Source organism: Eulemur rufifrons, chromosome 29 (assembly GCF_041146395.1).
Source record: "Eulemur rufifrons isolate Redbay chromosome 29, OSU_ERuf_1, whole genome shotgun sequence".
In the NCBI taxonomy this organism is placed as follows: Eukaryota; Metazoa; Chordata; class Mammalia; order Primates; family Lemuridae; genus Eulemur; species Eulemur rufifrons.
In genome coordinates this window covers 50,489,865-50,514,664 of record NC_091011.1, presented here as the reverse complement: position 1 = coordinate 50,514,664, position 24,800 = coordinate 50,489,865, and the positions used below count along the sequence as shown (strand labels likewise).

The 24,800-nt window shown below is 34.4% G+C and overlaps 1 protein-coding gene across 7 annotated transcripts in view; it reads left to right on the top strand.

Moving 5' to 3' along the window:
- The window catches only part of RUNDC3B (RUN domain containing 3B), a 116,313-nt gene that overhangs the window by 74,150 nt on the left and 17,363 nt on the right, over positions 1-24,800 (top strand). For 3 of the 7 annotated variants that reach the window (XM_069462048.1, XM_069462047.1, XM_069462045.1), the window contains 3 exons: positions 4,390-4,558; positions 7,297-7,454; positions 20,655-20,801. In XM_069462048.1, coding sequence (XP_069318149.1) covers positions 4,390-4,558; positions 7,297-7,454; positions 20,655-20,801 — 474 coding nt within the window. The remainder of the gene's footprint in view (positions 1-4,389; positions 4,559-7,296; positions 7,455-20,654; positions 20,802-24,800) is intronic. The other 4 variants (XM_069462049.1, XM_069462046.1, XM_069462051.1 and 1 more) reach the window with 2 other exon arrangements.

Below are 24,800 nucleotides of genomic sequence, written 5' to 3'. Positions count from 1 at the left end.
GGTGTCAAGAGTATAGGAGGTTTTATGAACTTATGGGAAAAAAAACCCCACAGTCCCTGTCCTGAAGAAAATCACCATCTAGTAAGAGACATCCCTAATATTTCAGAGCTAGGAATGTGAAAATATTTTGGCTGATGAAGGAGAAGGAGGAATAGAGTGTTACGATACCGAGATTTCTAACTTGAGTAAGTGGATTCCTTGGGAAAAGGGCTAGTTCTAGTACGTTAAGTCTAGAAAAGAAATACAGCAAGAAGATGTTTTGAGCAGGCATATAATTATACTGTTCAGGATATGTTGGATTATAGGACATTTTGTGAAGATGACTAGTAATAGTTAAAAATATTAATAATATTTATTAAATGTTTATATCAGGCATTGTTCTAGGTACTTTACTTTTTTAACCTATGTACATCCTCCCATATATTATATTTTTTTAAATTTTTAATTATTATGAATGCATATCTTTTTTATATTATTTATTTCAGCTTATTATGGGGGTACAAAAGTTCAGGTTATATATATTGCCTATGTCCCGCCCATCCCCCTGAGTCAGAGCTTCAAGTGTGTCCATTCTCTAGACAGTGCACAAAGCACTCATTATGTAGGTATACACCCATCCCCTCCCCCCAACTCCCACACCCCACCTCAGTCCGATACCCAATTGGTGTTATTCCTAAATGTGCACTTAGGTGATGATCAGGGAAACCAATTTGCTGGTGAGTACATGTGGTGCTTATTTTTCCATTCTTGGGATACTTCACTTAATAGAATGGGTTCCAACTCTCTCCAGGAGAACTAAAGGGATTCTATATCACCGTTATTTCTTATAGCTGAGTAATACTCCATGGTATACATATACCACATTTTACTAATCCACTCATGAATTGATGGGCATTTGGGTTGTTTCCACATCTTTGCAATTGTGAATTGTGCTGCTATAAATATTTGGGTACAGGTGTCTTTTTTATAGAATGACTTTTGTTCTTTTGGGTAGACGCCCAATAATGGGATTGCTGGATCGAATGGTAGGTCTACTTGAATCTGTTTAAGGTATCTCCATAATGCTTTCCACAGGGGTTGCACTAGTTTGCAGTCTCACCAGCAGTGTATGAGTGTTCCTGTTTCTCTGCATCCATGCCAACATGTATTGTTTTGGGACTTTTTGATAAAGGCCATTCTCACTGGAGTTAAGTGATATCTCATTGTGGTTTTGATTTGCATTTCCCTGATGATTAGAGATGTTGAGCATTTTTTCATATGTTTGTTAGCCATTCTTATGTCTTCTTTTGAAAAATTTCTATTCATGTCCTTTGCCCACTTTTTGATAGGGTTGCTCGATTTTTTCTTACTGATTTTCCTGAGTTCTAAATAGATTCTTGTTATCAGTCCTTTATCTGATGTGTAGTATGCAAAAATTTTTTCCCATTCTGTAGGTTGTCTGTTTATTCTCGTGACTGTTTCTTTGGCTGTGCAGAAGCTTTTTAATTTAATCAGGTCCCATTCATTTATTTTTGTTGTTGGTGTGATTGCGTTAGGGGTCTTCTTTATAAATTTTTTGCCTAGGCCAATGTCTATAAGAGTCTTTCCTGCATTTTCTTCTAGAATTCTAATAGTTTTGCACCTAAGGTTTAAGTCTGTTATCCACCGTGATTTGATTTTTGTGAGAGGTGAGAGCTGTGGGTCCTGTTTCAGTCTTCTGCATGTGGCTAACCAATTTTCCCAGCACCATTTATTGAATAAGGATTCTTTTACCCACAGTATGTTTTTGTTTGCTTTGTCAAAGATTAGATGGCTATATGAGGATGGTTTTATATTTGGATTTTCTGTTCTGTTCCACTGGTCTGTGTCCCTGCACTTGTGCCAGTACTAAGCAGTTATCTTTATAAGGTATGTGTGATGTTTTGATACAGGCATACAATGTGAATTAATTAAATTGGGGTAATTGGTGTGTCACCTCAGGCATTTATCATTTCTTTGTATTATGTACATTCCAATTCTACTCTTTTAGTTATTTTAAAGTTTCCCTGAGTTACTATTGATTATAGTCACTTTGTTGTGCTATCAAATATTGTTTATTATATCTAACTATCTGACTATATTTTTGCACCCATTAACTATCCTCACTTTAGCCCCCACTCCCCGCTACCCTTCCCAGACTCTGGTAATCATCACTCTACTCTCTGTCTGCATAAGATCAATTTTAATTTTGTGTGAGTGATCTGGATTTCTGGGTTATTTTTCTTTTTGTTGAATTATGATTGCTGAAGTTGTTTTAGTGGGGATTTTTGGCACATCTCTCTGAAAATATGCTTGTATCACTTTTCTGGGAAGATAATTTTGCTGGATATCTATCTTAGTGTGATGGTTATTTTTTTCATAGTATTTTGAAAATGGTTAATAAATATTATAATTTTCCCATATCTGTCTTCCATTTTACTAGTTCTTTCTTCCATTATATCTGATTTTTAGCTCATCCATTTATTTTTAATGTCAAATACCTTTTTTAGAAAGTTCTGTTTGGCCATTTTCAAAGCTGGAATTTTATTATTAGCCACTGCTTTCTTTTCTCTATTCCACCCAAAGTCATGGCCATGAGAGGAAAATTTTCTTTGGTATTTGTTTATTTATTGGTTTGTTTTCTAGATCACCAACTAAGAATGTCTCCTTGATCAGACCTTTCTTTATGCAGAGGTCTCTGACTCAGTCTTGCAACATGCTTGGACCCCATACTCAGGAGCCTAACAGATGCAAACATAGATCACAGAAGATGAAATAGATAATGTCTTTCTTCAGTCCTTATATGCTCTTTTCCAGCATTATATCTATATAATCTATGAAATTATGATTTCTGACCTTGATTTCTTTTGGTTCATATTTTCTTGATGTTTTCCATCTCTTCAGTTTTACTTACTGATATTCATGTGTATCTTATTATAAACAACTTATTTGTGGCCCTTATTTATCTTAATAAAACCTGAGCATATGGCTTTTGGTTATAGAATTTAACTCATTTAATTTTTTTGTAATTACTTTTGTACTAGGGCTTACTTCTGCCATCTCATTTTTTGTTTTGCCTTTTTTGTAGTGGTTTTTAATTTGCCCCTCCGTTTGACAGATAGTTCACTTTAATACTTTGAAGGTTGTACAGACTGTTTTTATGTTGCTTACGTATTGTTTTATTTTAAATTTTACTTTTCCCTGTTATTTATATATTTTTTTTAGATGGAGAGCCTCACTCTGTCACCCTGGGTAGAGTGCAATGGCGTCCTGATAGCTCACTACAGCCTCAAACTCCTGGGCTTAAGTGATCCTCCTGTCTCAGCCTCCTGAGTAGCTGGAACTACAAGTGTGCACCACTACACCCAGATAATTTTTCTGTTTTTAGTAGAGAAGGGGTCTCATTCTTGCTCAGGGTGGTCTTGAACTCCTGAGCTCAAGTAATCCTCCTACCTCAGACTCCTGAGTAGCTGGGACTACAGGCATATAACACACACTCAGCTAATTTTTCTTTTTTTTTAGAGACAGCTTCCTGCCATGTTGTCCAGGCTGTTCTTAAACTCCTGGCTTCCAGCAATCCTCCCGTCTTGGTTTCCCAAAGTGCTGGGATCACAGGTGTGGGCCACTCTTCCTGGGCCTTTTTTAAAGTATATTAACACCAATATCTTCCTTCTAAATTGGTCATCTTAGCATCTTCTAAAGCAGTCATCTTAGCATGCTTTTCTCTCCATTTAGTTTTTCCACTCCCATTTTTTCACCTTATTCTGTGCTCCTCTGCCATACCCATGTCATGAGGAATTTTAGATACGGATTGTGATGAATATTCTCTCTTCTTTACCTCTGCCTCCTCTTCGTCCTTCCAGTAGGAGATGCTTAGGAGTGACTGGTTCCTTTGAACCTGTTGTTATCTTCTTGCCAAAGCTGAGCTGACCTTGAATGTTACCCTGTGTTATACCCCACTGGCATTAGCTTGTAAAGCTGTTTCTCTGCTTTGCAGTGGGGATTGGACAGGTGGTGATCTACTAGTACGATGAAAAGAATCTAGCTAGCTCTTCCCAGCATGTCTGTAGTTTCTGGTTTTCTTCTCTGGGAATCTATTCTCTCTCCTCTGGACATTCTCACAGTTTTAGTGTTAATTCCTTAAATTTGCAAACTCACTTGAACTTCTGTAGCATCTCTCGGCATGGTTTCGTGAGAAGGAGTCAGGAGCCCCTGCTAACTTGGCATTTATTTCAGGAGCTAAAGTCTTTATAACATCATTATTATAATCCTATATTTAGTGCTAATACTTTGGAGTTTGTTCAACAGTAGCTTGCATACACGGAAGTGTTTAAGAATTAAATCTGAACATATTATTAACTTTATTTCTTTTAAAAATTTTGTTATTCCCAGTTCTGATAGCATCAGCAGCGATGAAGAGGAGCTAAGGACTTTGGGAAGCAGTAGCAGTGAAAGCAGTACTCCAGAGAGTGTCGGCCCTCCCTTCATCATGGATGAGAACAGTTGGTTCAACAAGTGTAAGAGAGTTAAACAAAAGTATCAGCTTACCCTGGAACAGAAGGTATTTATCCATTGTCAAAAATCACTTAATTCAACTGCTAGTCATATCTTCTAGAATTTCTTAGATGTGTGTACCAGAAGACATTACTGCATGTGTTCATAGTAATATTGTTTCTGTTAAGAAAAACCTAAAATAATCCAAATGGACACTGACAGGAGAGTGAATAAAGTGCAGTATTCATAAATGGAATCCTATACAGTATTGAGAGTAAATGAGCTATACTTAGACTTACCAATTTGATGAAAAAGCAAGTTTCAAAAGAATATAGACAAAAACCAGTAAAACTAAGCAATATATTGTTTAAGATGATATTAATTTGTGGTAAAACCAGAACGAAATGCAAGGGGATGATAAACACACATCTTAGGGTATTTTTACCTTTGCAGAGGAGGCAAAAGGGTGTGGTAAGGGAAGGCATTATATTGGCTCTTAAAGTATTGGTGATTAACCTAGGTGGTGGGTATATAAGTATTATTTAATTACTGATATTTATAAGTATTCATATATAGTTTATTTTGAGCTGTTTATATATGAAGTATTTCATTTGTAAAAATTAACTTTATATTTAATTTTTTAGATTTAATAATAAGAAAACATATTTGAGAATTGTCAGGAAAAAATACGAAAAAGAAGTGCTTGAGAGGAGAACTGCTGTTAACATGTATCATAAAGCTAAAATAGCTGTAACAGTTTGTTGATGACACATGAATAGGATAACATGTAATGGAATAAAAGAGTACTTAAAAAAGATTCTAATTAATATCCTCAGAAGAATTTGAAAGTATATGGCAACTAAAAAGAATAAGATGCCATGAGAGAGGAACAATTAGAGAATATGAAAGAGCTATTGAAAATTAAAAAGATGATTTTCTGAATTAAGAAATTTAGTATAAAGGTTTGGAGGATAAATTCAATAAGGTCTCCCAGAAAGGCAGGGCAGAAGGACAAAGAAACAGTAAATAAGTAAAAGGATAAGAGAGCAATCCAAGAAGTCTCATATCTGTTAGGTTTTTGCTACTAATAATAGCATACAATGTGCCAGCACTGTTCTAAGCACTTTACCTATATTGATACATTTAATTCTCCCAACTAGGTACTCTTATTGTTCCCATTTTTTTTTTAGATGATAAAACTATGGCACAGAGAGATTAAGTACCTTGCCTAAAGACATAACTGATAAGTGATAAAATTGGAATATGATAGTAGGCAGTCTCCAAGTCTGCAGGCCTAACCAAAACATTACACTGCCTTGCACTAATCTGTTAATGCTAAAATGTTAATATCAATATGTTTTTGAAAAATAATAACATAGAGGCAGCTTCTAATTGGTCATTCTGTAATTAAGTCTGTATTTTGAAGGTAGGAGTCATGCATTTATTACTGTTGTGATGCTTAGAAATTATAATGTTTTAACTAAATTTTGCCTTAAGTTACAAATATATTTTCTCAAACTTTAGAGAAGGGCTTTAAATAATGGAGAATGTGTGTTAAATTTTTATATTCAATTAAAACAATTTTAGTCACAAGAATAAACAGACCACCTACAGAGTGGGAAAAAATTTTTGCATACTACACATCAGATAAAGGACTGATAACAAGAATCTATTTAGAACTCAGGAAAACCAGCAAGAAAAAAATCAAACAACCCTATCAAAAAGTGGGCAAAGGACATGAATAGAAATTTCTCAAAAAAAGATATAAGAATGGCTAACAAACATATGAAAAAATGCTCAACATCCCTAATCATCAGAGAAATGCAAATCAAAACCACAATGAGATATCACTTAACTCCAGTGAGAATGGCCTTTATCAAAAAATCCCAAAACAACACATGTTGGCGTGGATGTGGGAGAGACAGGAACACTAATACACTGCTGGTGGGACTGCAAACTAGTGCAACCCCTGTGGAAAGCATTATGGAGGTATCTTAAACAGATTCAAGTAGACCTGCCATTCGATCCAGCAATCCCATTATTGGGCATACACCCAAAGGAAAAAAGGTCACTCTGTAACAAAGACACATGTACCCGAATGTTTATAGCAGCACAATTCACAATAGCAAAGATGTGGAAACAACCCAAATGCCCATCAATACATGATTGGATTAGTAAGCTGTGGTATATGTATACCATGGAATATTACTCAGCTATAAGGAATAATGAAGATACGACATCTCTATGGTTCTCCTGGAGAGAGTGGGAGCCCATTATATTAAGTGAAGTATCCCAAGAATGGAAAAACAAGCATCACATGTACTCACCAGAAAATTGGTTTCCCTGATCATCACCTAAATACACATCTGGGAACGACACCAATCGGATATCAGACTGAGGTGGGGGGTGGGGGAGGGGATGGGTGTATGCCTACATAATGAGTGCATTGCGCACCATTTGGGGAATGGTCACGCTTGAAGGTGCTGACTCGGGAAGGGGGGGGTGGGGAGGGGAGGGATGTATACCTACATGATGAGTGCAACGCACACTGGGGAACGGACACGCCTGGAGCTTTGACTTGGGGGGACAGGTGGTACATGGGCAACGTATGTAACCTGAAATTCTGTATCCCCCATAATAATAAGATGAAATAAAAAAAACAATTTTTTTACTAATTTGTCAATAATACTTGACATTGTTTCATTATAATGTGGCTGGTAATAACATTTAAGCTCTCAGCATTTATCTTAAAGATATATATTAGAAATTTGCAATTCCTATATCTTAGTGATATTGTATTTCCAGGGTTATCTTGAAGAACTCTTACGACTTCGAGAGAACCAGCTATCTGAATCTGTCTCCCAAAATAAAATACTACTTCAAAGGATTGAAGATTCTGATCTGGCTCATAAATTAGAGAAGGAACAATTAGAATATATAATTGTGGAACTTCAAGATCAGCTGTAAGTAAGATCCTTGTAGAAAACTTGGTAGTATGTAAACATTAAAACAAAATACTGTGTTTTGACATAGGATGCAAATTCTAAGAAATCTGATTGCCTGCTACTAAATTCTTTTTCACTTATTTTTTCAAAGATTACTTTTGCTTTTCTTATTACAAAAGTAATCCATGTTCATTGCAGAAATATTAGAAAATACAAGAAGAAAATAAAAATCACCTTCAATTATGCTACCCAGATTTAACTGGTTATAACTTGGTATATTTTCTTCCAAATCATAATTTTTAAAATAGTAGCTGGTTATTGAGTGACTGATTGCAAAAAGACAGTATTTTAGACCAGCGCTACTCAAAGTGTAGTGCTGGTACGTAAACTGTTACCAGGTTTTTATCACAATGCCACTAAATACAGTTTAGTATAACTGATTTGTTTTTTGTAGGAAGACATTTGATGAAGAAAGCTGTATATTGAGCCACATTCTGATACAAGCTCTTTAACTTGTCACTGTTGAAGCATTTGTACATATCATCTTGTCAAACTTGCTTTTATAAAGTAATTTTTGTGGTCAAAATTTTCACACATTAAAATCTGTTTAATCTGGAAGGATGATTTTTTAAAATTTTTATTTTAAAATAATTTCAAACTTTCAGAAACATTACAGTATAGTACAAAGAATTCCCATATGATCTTTCCCCAAGTTACCCATTTTCAACATTTTGCCACATTTGCCTTATAATTCTCTCCCTTTTCCCATATATTGGTACATTAAACCGCTAAGAGGTTGCATATATCATAGCCCTTTATGCCTTAATGCTTCAGTGGGTCTTTCTTAAGAACAATAATCTTCTCTTACATAACCATCATTCAGTTATCAAACTAAGAAATTTAAATTGATACAATAATTTCATTTTATCTATAATTTATATTCCAATTTTGTCAGTAGTCCACATAATGTCTCTTATTGCAACTATTGTTTCTCCAGTACCAATTATGTTTTGCATTTGGTTGTCAGTCTCTTCAGTCCCTTTAAACTTAGTTTCTCAGTCTTTTGCTTGAATGAGATTGATATTTCTGAAGAATACAAGCTAGTAATCTTATAGAATGTCCCTTAATTTTTATTTGTTTGCTTTTCCCTCATTATTAGAATGAGCTTATCCATTTTTGGCTGGCATACAATATAAGTAGTATGTTTTCTTCAACGTATGACATCAGAAGCACATGAAGCCTATTTATTGGCCCTTTATTAGTGATATTAATGTAAAATTTGGTTAAAGTGTTTTTCTCTCCCTTATAACTATTGTAATTCCTTTTGTAATTAACATTAATTTGTAAGGAGATACTTTGAGACTAAGTAAATATAAAAGATGATTTTTAAGTAAAAAGTTTTTATTAAGGAACAAAGAATTCAATATTCTCTAGGAATTTTTATGTCTTGATGAAAAGAATTATGCCCATATATTGTTTCTTCTACTTTTTAAGATATTATAAAGTGATTTTGTACTATGGGGCATCACTCATTGAAGGGCAGATTAATACCTTCCGTAACCCCTTGCTTGTGTTAAGCAGGGAGAAAAATATCAAGAGCCAAATGATACAGGTTTCTGGTTATTTCTTTACAATTAAAAGATGAAGAAGATAATTTCATTTTTCTTTTGTAAGTAATCTAAATCTAAATGCTTTTAACTTAAAAATAATTATGAAATAAGTTTCTATTTTATAAAAAGATATTTTCATTTGAAAAATTAAATTGGAATGGATCTTATTTTACTTTTGATAATTTATAGGAAACAAAGACTCTAAAACTTTTCAGTTTGAGAAAACAGTCTACCATAGTTATGATTTTATCATACTTCCGTAATGTAAGAGTGTCATTTATCCTCTAGATTTTGCAAAGGACCTTTTCAGTTGTTTTTAATACTTTTAAGGAGATTTTAACTAAAATGGTATTACTAGAGCAACAAATAAAAAACTGTGGCCACTCGATCAGAATAGTTTAGAGATTAAAGATTTACTTTCACATAATACAGCAACAATTTCTAAATGGGTATAAATTGATGTCTTATAAGATTCTTTTGTACGAAAACCACTTTCAAGGATACCGAATAGGCGCATAAGACAAATTTCTTTGTGAATGTTCACAATTCACTTTGGATCAGCTTTAATAGATGCAGAATAGTATAGACATTTTTGCAGCTATAGGGAAAGAGTGAACATTTTTCTTCTTACGTTGTAGAGATTTTTTTTTTTTTACCAACAGTCAGGAAGGGCCTACAGTCAAAGCTGGGCACTGAAATTCCCTTTATTGTTCATGAGAAGATAAACATGGCCCTAAGAAAATTAAAATTTAGAATTTATAAAGGAAAAGGGCAGAAAAGGAATATTAACAGGTGGAATATGAGGCATATAATATTTGCTTATACATTATGTTGATTATCTTTTCCTGAGTGATTTAAATCTTGAGTCATTTATTCTTTTTATATATTTCTTACTGGTTAGCTGTATTATGAATTTCTATTAAGGTATTCTTTGATTTTGTCTTTGAATATACATAGAATCTGAAAATTTTATAGTTCTGTCAGTAGAGAGCAAGGTAGTAGGGAGTAGTGCAGGAGCATCCTAAAGCTTTCTTGCAAATCAGGACTGCATTCAGATAATGGTTCTATGCTTGCCAATTAGGAGCTCAGTCTTAATGTTTGGAGATTCTGTTTCTTCATCTGTAAAATAGAGATATTTACCTTATGGATCATTATGAATATTAAATAGTATAAGGTATAATATAACTAGAAAAAGAGGCATTCAAAGAATGTTTATCCATCTGCTTTCATTTATAGAAGCCTGAAAATCTCCTTAATAGGCTGGGCAGAGTGGCTTATGCCTGTAATCCCAGGACTTTAGGAGGCCAAGGTGGGAGGATTGCTTGCAGCCAGGAGTTTGAGACCAGCTGGGCAAAACAGCGAGACCCCACTTCTACAAAAAATAAGAAAAAGTAGCCAGGAGTGGTGGCACACACTTGCAGTCCCAGCTATCCGGATGCACAATATTATGAAAGTATTTAATACCACTGAACTATACACTTAAAAATGGTTAATGGCTAACTACAGTGGTTCACGCCTATAATCTCAGCACTTTGGGAGGCTGAGGCAGGAAGATTGCTTGAGGCCAGGAATTCAAGACCAGCCTGGGCAACATACTGATACCCTGTTTCTACAAAAAATAAAAAAATTAGCTGGTTGTGGTATTGGGTATCAGCTACCCAGGATACTGAGGTGGGAGAATCGCGTGAGCCCAGGAGTTCTAGGCTATAGTGAGCTACAATCTATTGGGTCACTGTGCTCCAGGCTGGGTGACAGAATGAGACCTTGTCTCTTAAAAAAAAAAAAAAAAAAAAAAGACGTTAAGATGGTATATATTCTGTGTATATTCTGTGTATACAATAAAAATAAACTTTTTTAATAATTAGCATTCAGATTCTAAAGCTATTATAGTTTTCTTTTTTATTAAATTTTCAAGTATACACAAAAGAGCAAGAATTGTACAGTAAACCCCCGATTACATCACTTAGACTGAACAAGTTACTAAGAGTTTATCACATTTGGTTTATACTTTTTCATTTTCATTTTTTTTCTGAACTAATTTTGAAGCAAATCATTATCATTTCATTCCTGTGTAATTTAGTGTACATTTCTAAAACATGTGGGCATTTTCTCACATAATCACACATGATGAAATTAGGATAAAATTTTTTATCATCTAATGCTCATCCATAACCAAATTTCCCCAGTTGTCTAAAAAAAATCTTTTTATTGCTGATTTTTTTCAACCAGATTGAAAGTCATGGATTGCAAATAGTTATGTCTCTTAAGCCTCTTAGAGTAGTTTCTCCCACTTTTACTTTTCCTACTCTTGTCTATTTGCAGACTTTTCCTATAGAATGTCTATTATTCTAGATTGTTTCATGTGGTTTCTTTAACTTGTTCTTCTGTACCCGTGCTGTCCAAGATATTAACTACCAGGCCACATGTGACTGTTGAGCACTTGAAATGTGGCTAGTCTGAATTGTGATGTGCTTTAAGTGTGAAATATATACCAGATAGTATGAGATAAAGAATTTAAAATATATCAATAACTTTTTATACTGGTTACATGGTAAAATAATATCTTGACTATATTGGGCTAAAGAATACATTATTAAAATTAATTTCAACTGCTTTTTAAAGTGGCTGCTAGAAAACTTAAAATTACGTATGTGACATATTTTTGCTGGACAGTACTGGTCTGTATCCAGTCTATTCAAAGTCAGCTAGCTGGATTAGCGTCATCTGAGAGCAGATTCTCAGGCCCTACCCCAGGCCTACAGAATCAGAATCTGTATTTTTTTTTTTCTAAGAGATAGGGTCTTGCTCTGTTGCCCAGGCTGGAGTGCAGTAGAGTGAGCATAACTTACTATAACCTTGAACTCTTGGGCTCAAGTGATCCTTCTGCCTCAGCCTCCCAAGTAGCTGGGAATACAGGTATGCACCACCATGCCTGGCTAATTTTTAATATCTTTTTGTAGAGACAGGGTCTTGCTATGTTGCCCAGGCTGGACTCAAACTCCTGGACTCGTGTGAACCTCCCGCCTTGGCCTCCCAAAGTGCTGGGATTACAGACATGAGCCACTGCTCCTGGCATATAATCTGTATTTTAACAAGATTCTCAGGGGATTATTTGACCTTTTAAAGTTGGAGAAGTGCTGCTCTGTGCTGCATATCCTGTAGATTCTCCTAACTCTGGATTAGTGATTCTCTACTCCGGTTCCACATTAGAATCACCTAAGTAAATTAAAAAAAAACTTTTTTTTTAATAAAAATGAGGATGCCTGAGTAAGCCTTACCTCCAGAAATGTTGATTGAACTGGTAAAAGGTGAGATCCAGGCAAGTGTATGTTTAAAAAGCTTACCACAGCTGGGTGCTTTGGCTCACACCTTAATCCTAGCATTTGGGGAGGCTGATGCAGGAGGATCACTTGAGGCCAGGATTGGAAACCAGTCTCAGCAATAGTGAGACCCTGTCTCTACATAGATACATGCATACATAAATAAATAGTTAGAGTCCCAGGTGTTTCTCATGTGCAGTCAAGGCTGAGAACTACTGCTGTAAGGGGCCGTGCTCAATTTGAGTTTAATTTTTCTGGCAAGAATATTTTATAGATGATGCTGTGTACTTCATAGTATATCATATTGAGAAGCTCACTGGTTGTCTCACTTTTACTAATTTTAAGATTGAACAGTGGATTCAGGTGGTGACAGTCTGATTTCTACTTTGTGAAAATTCCCATCAGCCTTTCATCTGATGGCTTGAACTGCGGCTGAGCATTACGTACAGGAATTGATCAACTGGGGTTTGTAAAATGGTGGTTTCCTAATTATTATTCCTTCCACACTATTTGGATGAAATCACCTATAAAGAAGTACTTTCCCTCGTCAGGGCTTTTTGGTAGTTACCTTGAAATACTGTTCTTACAGGATATTGTTAATTTTCTGAGTAAGATGCTGATGTCCTACTTCTTTCTAATAGTTACCAATGAGATGAAGATTTTGTTTTTCGTTTTGTTTTGCGTTCTTGCTTTTATATTTTGAACTCGTTTGTGTCTCTTTTACGATGTGAGTTAGCTCATACAAGATTCATAAATAAAGGGATAATGTCAGTGTAGCAAGGAAATCACCTTGATTAACAGGTGATTTTTTTCCTAGACGTTAATGTATCTCCATAAGTAACACCAGCTGAATACAAAATACACTAATAGAAATACTGCAAGGCACCAGTAGATGGCATTCTCTCACTGTACATGATACTCATTCACCTTACATTCCACTGGTTCACTTTAACTTATTGGATGGAGGTGCTTGTTCTGTAGTTACTCCATCTTTGTGCATTTTGCCCTCGCCTTCATGGCAAGCCTCAACCCCAGCATCCTGAACCCTTCCTTATCAACCTATCAAAGGTTTTTACTTTGTTGTTGTTAAGGTCTAGATTTATTGTAATATTTCTTTACTACATAGGAATTTAAAATAAATCTTTTTAATTGTGGTTATAATTTTATTAGGATTGTTATTGTTATTGTTTTTCTTTGTATTTTGGTTAGAAAGTTGAATAGGTTTTGAGTGGTCAGCTCCCGAGCCTAGTCTCCCCATAAGCCCAGTTATTTTCAGTGTGATATTGCAAAGCACTTATTTATTAGTTTTGTTTGTTCCTGTATTATAGTAGAAATGGCTATATTAATTGTGCTTCTATCACTTACATTTCTTTTTCTTTTTGATGCTCAAAAATTGTCCCATTTTTGTCTAATTAAAGCCCCTTCCTGTTGATTCCTTGTCCTTCTAAAAAGACCCATTGGTCTTTGATAACTCTCTTGCTTTCTAGCATAAGATATCCCAAGCTCATCTGTATATTTCCTGCCCCACACTTGAATCAGTCATTCCTCCAAGGAACCAGGGATTATTTTACATTTAAAATGTGGTGGAATAATGTATCATTTGATTTTTTTTTGAAGTTCTAAATTACTCATTAATGTCTCTTTCTTCTTAAAGTATGATTTCAAGTTAAGTTCTAGAGTACAAGTAAGGTTGAAAGCCACTGCTGCCTTCAGAGACTTGGTTAGATTTGGGTGTAACTTTTTGGTCAAGAATATTTCATAGGTAAATAGGTACATAACTTTTAATTTTTGGATACCTGGCTCCTTTTTAGTCTTCTCCTTTCAAAATGTTTTCTTTGAAGGGAAATAATTGTAAAGTTATAGAAAGTGAATCTTTATCTTATGGACTATGTCTAAAGTTAAAAAAGAAAACAACCCACATTTTTATATTAACATTATGAAGAAGTGTGGGTATTCACAAGCCATATAAGCATTGTCCAATTCTAGGAAGCTTTAAATGAATAAAGAAGTATAAATTCTCATTATTCCTCTTTGTATTAAATTGCTTTTATAACTTCTCTGACATTCATTCATTAATTGACAAATATTTATTGAGAAAGTATAGTAAACCAGGCCCAATTCTAGGTGCTGTTGACTTAATAATGAATTAAACACAGTCCCTACCCTCACAGAGTTTATGTTGGGTAGAGGCCAAAGACCAAAAATAAATAGATAGCATCTGAGAGATGGTCCTGCTGTTCTTCCAAAGTAGTGAAGAGAAGCTGGAAATAGGTAACTCTGTTATTCTTAAGGGAATTAGGGAGTAGAGTTTATGGAACATCTTCATCTTTGAGGACTTTCCATTTCTTTGACCTTCAGTGCTCTCTAACTAGTTATTCTGCCCAATAACATAAAATTCTGCATTACTGTAGTCATTATATATTAGATCCTTTATTTTCATGGACAGTATTGCCCGAGACTTCTCAGTGTGTCATGTCACAAATAGTACTGGAGTATATCTGAAGAATTACAACAAATCAGACAATAAATGATAAATGAAAAATAACAAAGTTTTGCTATAGTGCTGATGCTAGAAATTTTGCTAGACTCATTCTTAAAACTTACTACGTAGCCCATGGCTTTAAAGTATAGCCTTATCAAAATTAAAAATTACTTCATGTCATGGACCTTTGGGGTTGCACGGGAATACTTGGAACCACAGAGGTTAAATTCTTAGGTGCCAAGGGTTATATGCCTTGTACATAACCAACAGGTGAAAGTATAACTGCATCATGAGTAGCAGCATAGCCTCTGAGGCAAGAAAGAAGCAAAGTAAGGGAGAGAGGATAACTCTTAAGCTTGGAGCCACAAGAAAAAGAATCAAGCAAACAAAAGAATACCTTTGAATTGGCTAAGCATTACTATCAAAGTCTAGAGTTTGGATTTCTAGATCTTTTAAAAGATTTTGGAGCATTTGGATTTTCAGATTAGGGATGCTCAACTTGTATACACACTTTATAGAAGTAGCCCAGTAATGGTGATCCAGGGAAAGCATCACTAAGAAGTTGATATTTGAACAGGACCAAGTGACAGGAAGAGAGGAGAAGGGTATTTTAGGTAAAGAGAAGAGCACATACAGAATCATGTGAGGAAGATAAGTGTAATAACATTTTTTTTTTTTTTTTTTGAGACAGAGTCTCACTCTGTTGCCCGGGCTAGAGTGAGTGCCGTGGCGTCAGTCTAGCTCACAGCAACCTCAAACTCCTGGGCTTAAGCGATCCTACTGCCTCAGCCTCCCGAGTAGCTGGGACTACAGGCATGCGCCACCATGCCCGGCTAATTTTTTGTATATATATATTTTAGTTGTCCATATAATTTCTTTCTATTTTTTTAGTAGAGACGGGGTCTCACTCTTGCTCAGGCTGGTCTTGAACTCCTGACCTCGAGCGATCCACCCGCCTCGGCCTCCCAGAGAGCTAGGATTACAGGCGTGAGCCACCGCGCCCGGCCAAGTGTAATAACATTTTAAGTAAAATATTATTAGAAGCAAATAGTTTTTCTGAGAACATTGAAATATATTTTAGTGGGACTACACATTTTTATCTGAGATGAGCCTCTACTTAAAAATTAAAATTCCTACAAATACTGCACATGATTAGAGGAGAGGGGTAAATATAGCCTTCATTTCTCATAGTCTTGTGATAAATTCTCACAAATTGAAGTTTAGCAAATTAATTAATGGACAACTCAGATGTTGAATGCTATTTTTAAGAGATAGTAAATAACAGTGCATTTTTGCTAAATATGTTTTTCCTTAAAAACAATGAGAAATTAACTTCCTTCTAAAAAGATATAAAGGGTTCATGATAAAAAGTCTTTTGTGTTTATAATCAATCCAGAGTTGTCGTATTATATTGCATTGCATTACATTGCATTGCATTGTATTGTACTGTACTTGGTCAAGATAAGCTAATAATCATAAGAAGAAAAATTATAAACCTAGGTAAATAAAGTGTTGGTGGCAAATTATATATTTATATATGGTTGCAAATTATATATTTAGAAGGTATAGGATCTTTTCAGGGGTTAGCTAGGTTCCACAGAATAAATTGTATTCATTGACTATTTATGTCATGCCAAGAAGGACTTGCATAAGATACTGAGCTATTTTTCCTTTGAAAAATAAAATAGCTCTTTGAACTTTAACTGAAAGCTATACAGTTTTGTTTCAAACTGTTTTGCGGGAGAGCTGGACTCCATCTTTCATTCAAGAAGTTTTGTGTTTATAAATCCATAGTATTTTGAATTTATCTATATTCATCAAATACATGTTCAGGTCAAGCAATTGAAGGTATATTTAAAGAACTCAATTGACAAATTAATACTGACATATATTTTAACATACTTACATATAAAAAGTCACACTTCACTTTCAAATGATACATTTTTACCTGCTGTGTAAAAGAACTTTATGCAAGAGCAAAATGAGGGTCTATTAATAGAAGCCAAAGCCAATTACTGGGAGTGGTAGAATATAATAAGAGGAGAAAGTAAATTGTACTTCCTGTACTCCCTCTTCTATGAGGATGTTTATCAATAAAAGATATGACAATCACAGATACTTTTAGATGATTTTTCCTGCACATATTTTAAGTGTATCTGTCACGGCCCACCTGATACATTTACTTGATATTAGTTGTGAATGTATTTTTTTAGCTGTCATTGATCTATGCAGTCTGACTCCATAGCTATTGATCTTAACCTTTATGAGGTGATGTGCGGGAAGTCAGCCAGAATCCATATGAAGCATCAAGCTGGAATACTTTTCATTTAGGGGTCATGTGAATTGTATATTGAGGAGATGCAGCAATATGTTTGCCCAGTTTTTTGGTTTTCTTTGAAGGATCAGCAAAGTTATAAATATTTTAAGGGGCTCCTAATGTTACATTAATCATCTTGCAATGAATAAATGTGAAACAAGCTGCTGGTCCCAAGTAGCTTATTATCAAATTAGAAGAACCATAAAACAGATTAAATTATTAGACTAATTGGTTATTAAAATGCATGACTTACTACAAAGTAATACAAGTCATATTATTGTGGACAGAAGTAGTCTGAAGATCTTCATGAAGGAGGTAGAAAATGAAATGGACCTTTGAAGATGAATAGAATTTGAATCTTTTGAATAATAGTAGGGATATAGTTAATGTTGGGGGAGCAAAGGCAAGGAGATGATAATATTTTCATTATATAAGTAACTTTGAGTTTTTAATATTTTTTCCTACTAGGGTAGCCTTGTAACTTTCCATCTCAGTAGCTCTATTTAGCATTAGAAGTGTCAGAACCTGCCTCATAGTTAGACTTGATAAGGTTATGTCTAGCTTAAAATATGTATAAAGAGGTTCTTTCTTCAATGATTTTTGAGTCATTACATTCATCAAAATTGAATTATGTTATTTTGACGGCCCAAATTCCTGAGTAATTCCTATTGAGAATCTAAAGAAAAATTAGCTATCTAGCAATTTAGAGGTAGATACAGGAAAGTTATTAAAATTAGCTGTGATAAATAAATTATTGCTACTTTCTTAGTAAATTAGTTTCCCCTTAGTATACCTTTCTGTGGAATCATTACCTTAATGAGAGAATGCTAAATTGACTTGCAGATAAGTGACAAGTAGAATCTATCACATATAGAATAATTCAGTTTTTAGATTATCTAACTGCAGCATTGGTTAGAATTTTAACTAAAATCAGATGCTAAATATTTTAACTTTTAATTACTGATTTAATACCATTAATAATAGCAATTATTGAGTAATTTAAGGTGAACCCATTTATAAGCTTGGCCAAAAAAGACAGAAACCATCATTTTCCACATTAACATCAATTGGGTCACTTTTGAATAAGTTTTCATATTAACTTGTATATATTTTGCTTGTTTCAAGGTATATATTTTGCTTGCAGGCAACCAAAACCAACTCTTGAGCACAGATAGAATTCACTAGCAAGATATTAGTAACTCACAGAATGAATAGAAAGACTGGAGAAGTAGGCCTAGAAAGAGGGAGGCTGAGCTGCTGCAGGGAGGCTGGAAGCAGGAATGGCAGGAATGTCTGTTTGCTGGTACACTCTGGTCATGGCCCCACTGCTAGAGTGAATAAACTGCTTTGCCTATTTATTATTCTAAATAGACTCTAATCAAGATTCAAAATACAAGGATGGAATTTTCAGCCGAACTTAATTCACTTGCCTGTCCCATAGTATACTGGAGTGGTGATGGAGCCTTACACAAGGATTCTCCAGGAATCTTTCCTATTCAAGTGCCATGATTTACTGTTTTCACATTCCTCACAAAAGATGGGAAATAAATGCTGCGTGGATGAAAACTACGTCTATTCTATACACTGAAATCTCTTATCTCCTGGTTCAGAGCACCAGGCAGTTGCCCACAGAAAACAATATCATTAGGATTTCTAAAAACAAAAGTCTAAAGATAATACCTTAATTTGTCATTAGGCAAAAATTCTCCATGGACAAATGTTGTGTAAAAACTTTTGTGGAATTTCAGTTCTTTCTTCCATTTTATGAGGTGTAGAACTTTATGCTTTCCAGAATATATGTTAACCTGGAGATTGTTCAGTTACTTATCATTAACTGAGTTCTACCAGTGTCATTTCCTCATAGATGAACATTTGCTTTTCTGACATTCTGCTCTGAATATTTCCTGTGAGCCAGTTATGACATTGGAATTATTTTCCAGTGACCTTCACAATCTAGTGAATCTACCCTCAAGAAAGGGAATATGTGACAGAGAAAATATACTAACAGAACACAAATAATGGTAGCTTATTAGAGTAGATTCTTAGGCCAGTAATTCCTGTTTATGCTTGGCAAAATTTTTCTGTCAATCTTAAAAATTTCTAATTATTCTCTTTGTGAAGCTTTACTATTTTTATTTTTAAAAAATGTTAAAGAACCGTAAAAGTTCTTTTAAAAAATTTCATTTCCTTTCCAGTGAAATGAAAGTGTGGCAACTAGCCTAAAAGAATATCATAATGGGATACATTCTCATGACTTTCGCCTATTTTACTTTAGTATTCTGAGATAGAATCTAGTATTTACATCACATGTTTGTTTGTAGAAATAGTGGAACAAATATTTTGAAATGTACACAGATACCCTATAAAATCAGAAATATTCATCTGTAGCCTGTTGGAGACATATAAAATGTGCTTATTCCATTAGTATCATGGTGAACAGCCGGAGGTGGTGTACAGGCTGATTTTCTTTAGTGCAGTATTGTGTTGCTAGCACTTCACTGACTCACCTCTCTGTTACCAACAGCAGGACTCTTGTCTGTGGAAGTTAGCGGCAGGCACATAGTATTACTTCCCTGCTGCTTCTGAGTTGATGGCTCAGAGCATTGGTGCACTTAGAGCCATGGATACAGGTTGTTTGAGAATATTTGAGGAAGCGCGTTGCCTAGATGGTATTTTAAAGCCTTTTAGAGGTAGAATAAGACCTTTTAAATTATTTTTAACCATCAATTCAAATGTTGAATTAGTCTTAATGGCAATGATGTATGTTCGTTTGTGAAGTTGAAATTTTGGCAAAAAGCTAATTCTTTTGCAAATTGTTATTAACAAGTAACAGTTTTACAAACATTGAAGAAAACCATGAATTATTAAAATTGCTTCATCCTGTTGTTGAAACATTTCCAGTGGATTATATTGTTCAGTGCACTTGTTCTTGATTTAATTATTTTCATTAAGATTTATTAGTAGTTGCTTCTATCAGAAACAGTTATGGGACTCTCATAGATTTTTTATTTTATATTTTTCTACACTCATTTTTTTATTTACTTTAATGGCTTTTTCTTTACTTGAGTCAAATAACTTTTATAGGTTGTTTCTGAGTTTTGAAGTTAGGAAATCATACACATGGAATCTTTATTTTTTATATTTTAATTGGCCTGATAACCTGTATCTTTAAGATGTCACCACTTTTTAGTTAAGATAAAATGCCACTTGGGTCCTTTAGTCCTTTAGTAATATTCTCTGTGGAAAGACAGGAAGTCTGAATTTCACAAGTAGGAATTTGTTGTAGCCAGCAGAGAAAAAAATGAAAAGTACATATTACAGGAGAAAAAACAGTCATAGGCTCAACCAGCCTTGCTGTAGTTCTGTTCACAGTCTATTAACATAACATTTCAAAAAGATGAATTTTGGGGCCCTAAATTGATACCATTAGGTTCCTCTGCCATTGTAGAACATTGAAGACAAAAGCACTCACCATCTTAATATTCACAGGACTGTGCTAAAGAATAATGATTTAAGATCAAGACAAGAGTTAACTGCCCATCTCACCAACCAGTGGCCTTCCCCAGGAGCTCTGGATGTCAATGCTGTTGCCTTGGATACGTTGCTTTACCGAAAACACAATAAACAGTGGTATGAGTAAGTGTAATACTTTTTTTTCCAACTAATTACAAAGTTAGCTGTACCAAAACATATGGCTATCCACTCTGGTTTCTCAGTTATTCTTTCTGAATTTATTATTAGCTCAGAGCAAAGGTAGGATTTAGGACTATTCGGTCAGGTTAGATTAAGGCAGTTTGATCTGTTAAGTTTTGAAGCAGAGGCACCCTAGGGAAGTAAAATATCTGAGAAATTCTTATGCAACATTGTACCAGCTATTTAGTTCTTCAGTTAAATCTTCACCTGGTCCTTCAGTTAAATCCATGAGCTTGTGTTTAATGAGCCATCTAGTTTTGAATTCTAGCTTTGGTGTTGTATTTGCCTTAGGACTAATTTTCCTTGCTTGTCAGAAAATACAAAATCCTATCTCATGAAAGAATAGAAAGATATTTACTTGTTCTTGGTGAGTCTGAGTTTTGTTCATTTTCAACAAATCTGATTCTTGGAGACTACAGAAGATATAATCACTCCACCCATGGGCCACAAGATCGTTTTCCTATTTCTTTGTCCTAATGTTCAGGACTATTGCATTTAATCATTGTGTCCTAATGTTGAGAGAGCTGCAAAATCTTGGACTGTCTTCCTTTAGGTAATCTTCATATCGAAACTTGTAAATTGTATTTCTTTCTTTGGCTTTCAGCCACTTTCCCATCTTAATCATTTTTTTCACTCTTTATTTTTATGTCTTTAGCTAATTTTCTAACTATTTTTCCTGATGTCCCTCCCTCCTGTCCCCCCTTTTGTATGCTTTTTCCCTTTCCCTCTCTCCTTTTTCTCTTTTCTCTTCTTTTCTTTCTTCTGTCTTTCCTTCTCTCCTCCTTTCCCCCTTCCCTCTTTTTGTTTCTTTCTCTGTGCTTCTTTTAGAGTCCTTGTTTTTAAATTTCACTAGTAGAATCATATATTTCTGTCTTCACTTCTTAGGGTACCTTTTACTAGGCAATTAGTAGCCAGACATTTCTACAAGGAGCGTTTTAGCACAGACATACCCTTCCACCTGCTTTACTCTGTGATGTTTTTTGTTTATCAAAGACAGAATTCAAAATAAATTTGACCACTTGTTAATTGCTAGGAACTTTAAGTTTTTTTTCTTTTTTCATTAATTGTTAGAGATAAATAGTAAAAAGTGAACAGATTATTTACAGAATAAATCAGTACAACTCTCTTCAATGTCTACTAAATTCATACTTCTTAGTATGTAACTCAAGGTGTTGACTTTGGATATTTCATAGATTGGTATCTAGTTCCCTTATATACCCTTATGAAAGTTGTGACTAACTAGAGTATATATTTTTTAATTCTGGTGTATAATTTTACCTTCCTGTGGCATATTTAACTAATAGAAGAATATTATTTTTGTATTTTTAATTTATGATTGAAAAATTGAATTTATAGCAATACATGGTATACTTACCTTGTCGATATATAACATGAGATGCTCCTGCTTTTTTAACTGCAAAAATATTATGACAATTTTAAATATTGATAAGTTAAAAGACTGTGCCTTTTTATTTCAGTATCCGCATTGTCACATTAGATAGTGGGAGGTAAAATATTTTTGCCAGAAGATGTGTACCCTTGCCTTTCTACAGAGTTACCTATTGAGGAGCCAATAAGAAGCCTAAAGTAGAAGATTTGTTTCTGGTTTACCTCTGCATGTGTAATAGTGGCTGGTTTTTACAAAATATTATAGCAGCAACAAAAGTAATTGCAGTCTCAGAAAAGAAGGCAGGGAAACCATGTTTATCTGTTTAGCAGAGATCCAGATATTATACTTCTTGACTCAGTTATTCCATTAGCTTAAGAAGGGACATCCCTTCCTTCCTTGTATCATCTGTTAATCTGGCCTGTCCTCAGATGTTGGTATTGCTTTTAGATGGCCCTATTTCTAACTGATATACCTGAACAAAAAAGTATGTAGCTGAGGTGTAGTACAGAGACACTGGACCTAGAGTTTAAAGTCAGGACTCGTAAGTAATCTTTACTACTTACTTGCTATGTAACACTGAGAAACGCTTCCTCTCCTTACCCTTTTCTTTCTGTACTTGTTATCTTGGGGATAGTGCTAACAGAACTATAAGGATCAAATGAGATAATAAATATCTGGCACTTAATAGCTTCTCAGTAAATCTTTATTTATATTCTATATAATCTTTTTTGTTTCTACTCTAATGTATCTTCCATGTTTAGAGAGTATACACCCACCTAACTTCCCAAGATCTACTTTCTGAACATTATGTAAAATTAAAACGATCAGCTAGTCCCCAGAATAAGTAATCCCAGCTGTCTCATGTAAAAATGGAGGCTTTGGATTTTCAGAATAGAGGAGCTTTCTATAAATCATGCTTGAAACTAATCACAGCTTTACATCAGGATCCAGTTTTTGCTGCTCTCAAGTAAGTTCACCAGACGTTTATTGAGAACCTACAAATTATGAAGGAAGTGGCCAAAGCCTTTTTAATAAGAAACATTACCTCCCTTGATAATTTGGAGAAAGGAGCTGACCCTATAAAAAAAGTAAAGTTTTAATGCTAGTAGATGATTTTTTTCTGCTAAGGATATGGGATGTCTATAGCTATTTCTAAGAACTGTGTAACTTCATTCTACCAGCTAGCCAAAGATAACTCTAAGAAGAAAGTGTTAAAAGAAAAACTGTAGACAAAATAAAATTTATCAGAGTTTATTTAAGCAAAGGATTCATTAATCAGGCTGCACTCAGAACCAGAAAGAGGTTCAGAGAGCTCCACCTAGCAGTGGAAATAGAAAGCTTTTATAGGCTGAACAGGAATCAGAGTACAGAAATCACCTGATTGGCTGCAGCTAATCTACCATATTTAGGCAAGGTGTAATGTGATGTTTACCTTATTTGAGCTTGGTATGAGTTGGCTGCCTGTGATTCACTAAATCTTGGCTGTTTGTGATTGGCTAAAACCTGACTATTTGTTAGAAAAAATACACTCCAGAATTAGGTTTTGGTTATTTACTTACTAAGTTATGTTGCAGTTTGTTACTAGGAACTCAAAGTAGGGGGGCAGCCTTAGACTAATGGCCTTCTGCATATTTAATTTAATAAGAGTGTGCTGTTTGATTTAATGAATTTGTTGGTCTTTTTTATATTTCTTACACTGAGCCGTTGGATAACTTCTTATGTTGTCACCTACTCATGGAAGGATCCCTCTCACAATAGAAGATATTAAATTTATTTCCATTGACTCTATGTTTATAAAACTTTAAAAATATGATTTCCAGGTTATTTCATTATTTCTTAGACCTGGCACAATTAGCTATGCTGAATTTTAGATCTTTTCCTATATTTCAAATGTGGGAATATCATTTTAAAAAATTGTTAAAGCATTACAGGTTTACTATAAAAACTCAACAATAAATAAGCATATAAAACATGTACCCTTAATACATACACAGAATTATCGTTTACTTTTCTGTTTCCAATAAGTTCTGTTTTAATATCATTTTTTAAATATATAGTCTAGGTCACATGAGCTTGTTAGAGAATCCTGATCTGTTATATAATCTTGCTAGATTACTGCCTTCCCCACCCATTCCCATCCCAAAATATTAGATTTGTTGTCATCATATTTATATTTTCTATTTAAGCTTTTTTAGTTTTTAAAATTATTTAGTTTTTAAAATTTAGTTTTTAAATTTATCATTGTCTCCCATTTTGGTTATCATTCAGCTTGCAGAATTACAGAGAATCATGAGCTCATGTATGCTTTTCATGATCTAATATATTTTATTTCAAAATATTACAGGAGTATAAATGTGTTTGGTTACATGGATCACTTTTGTTATGCTTGAGTCAGGGTTATAAGTATGCCCATCACCGAGGTAGTGTTCATTGTACCGTTAGGTTGGTTTTTGCCCAACCCTCCTTCCCCTTCCCCTGCTTGATTTCCACTGAGTTTTACTTACCTCTGTGCACTTGTGTGCTCATTGGTTAGTTCCTATTTAATAGCGAGT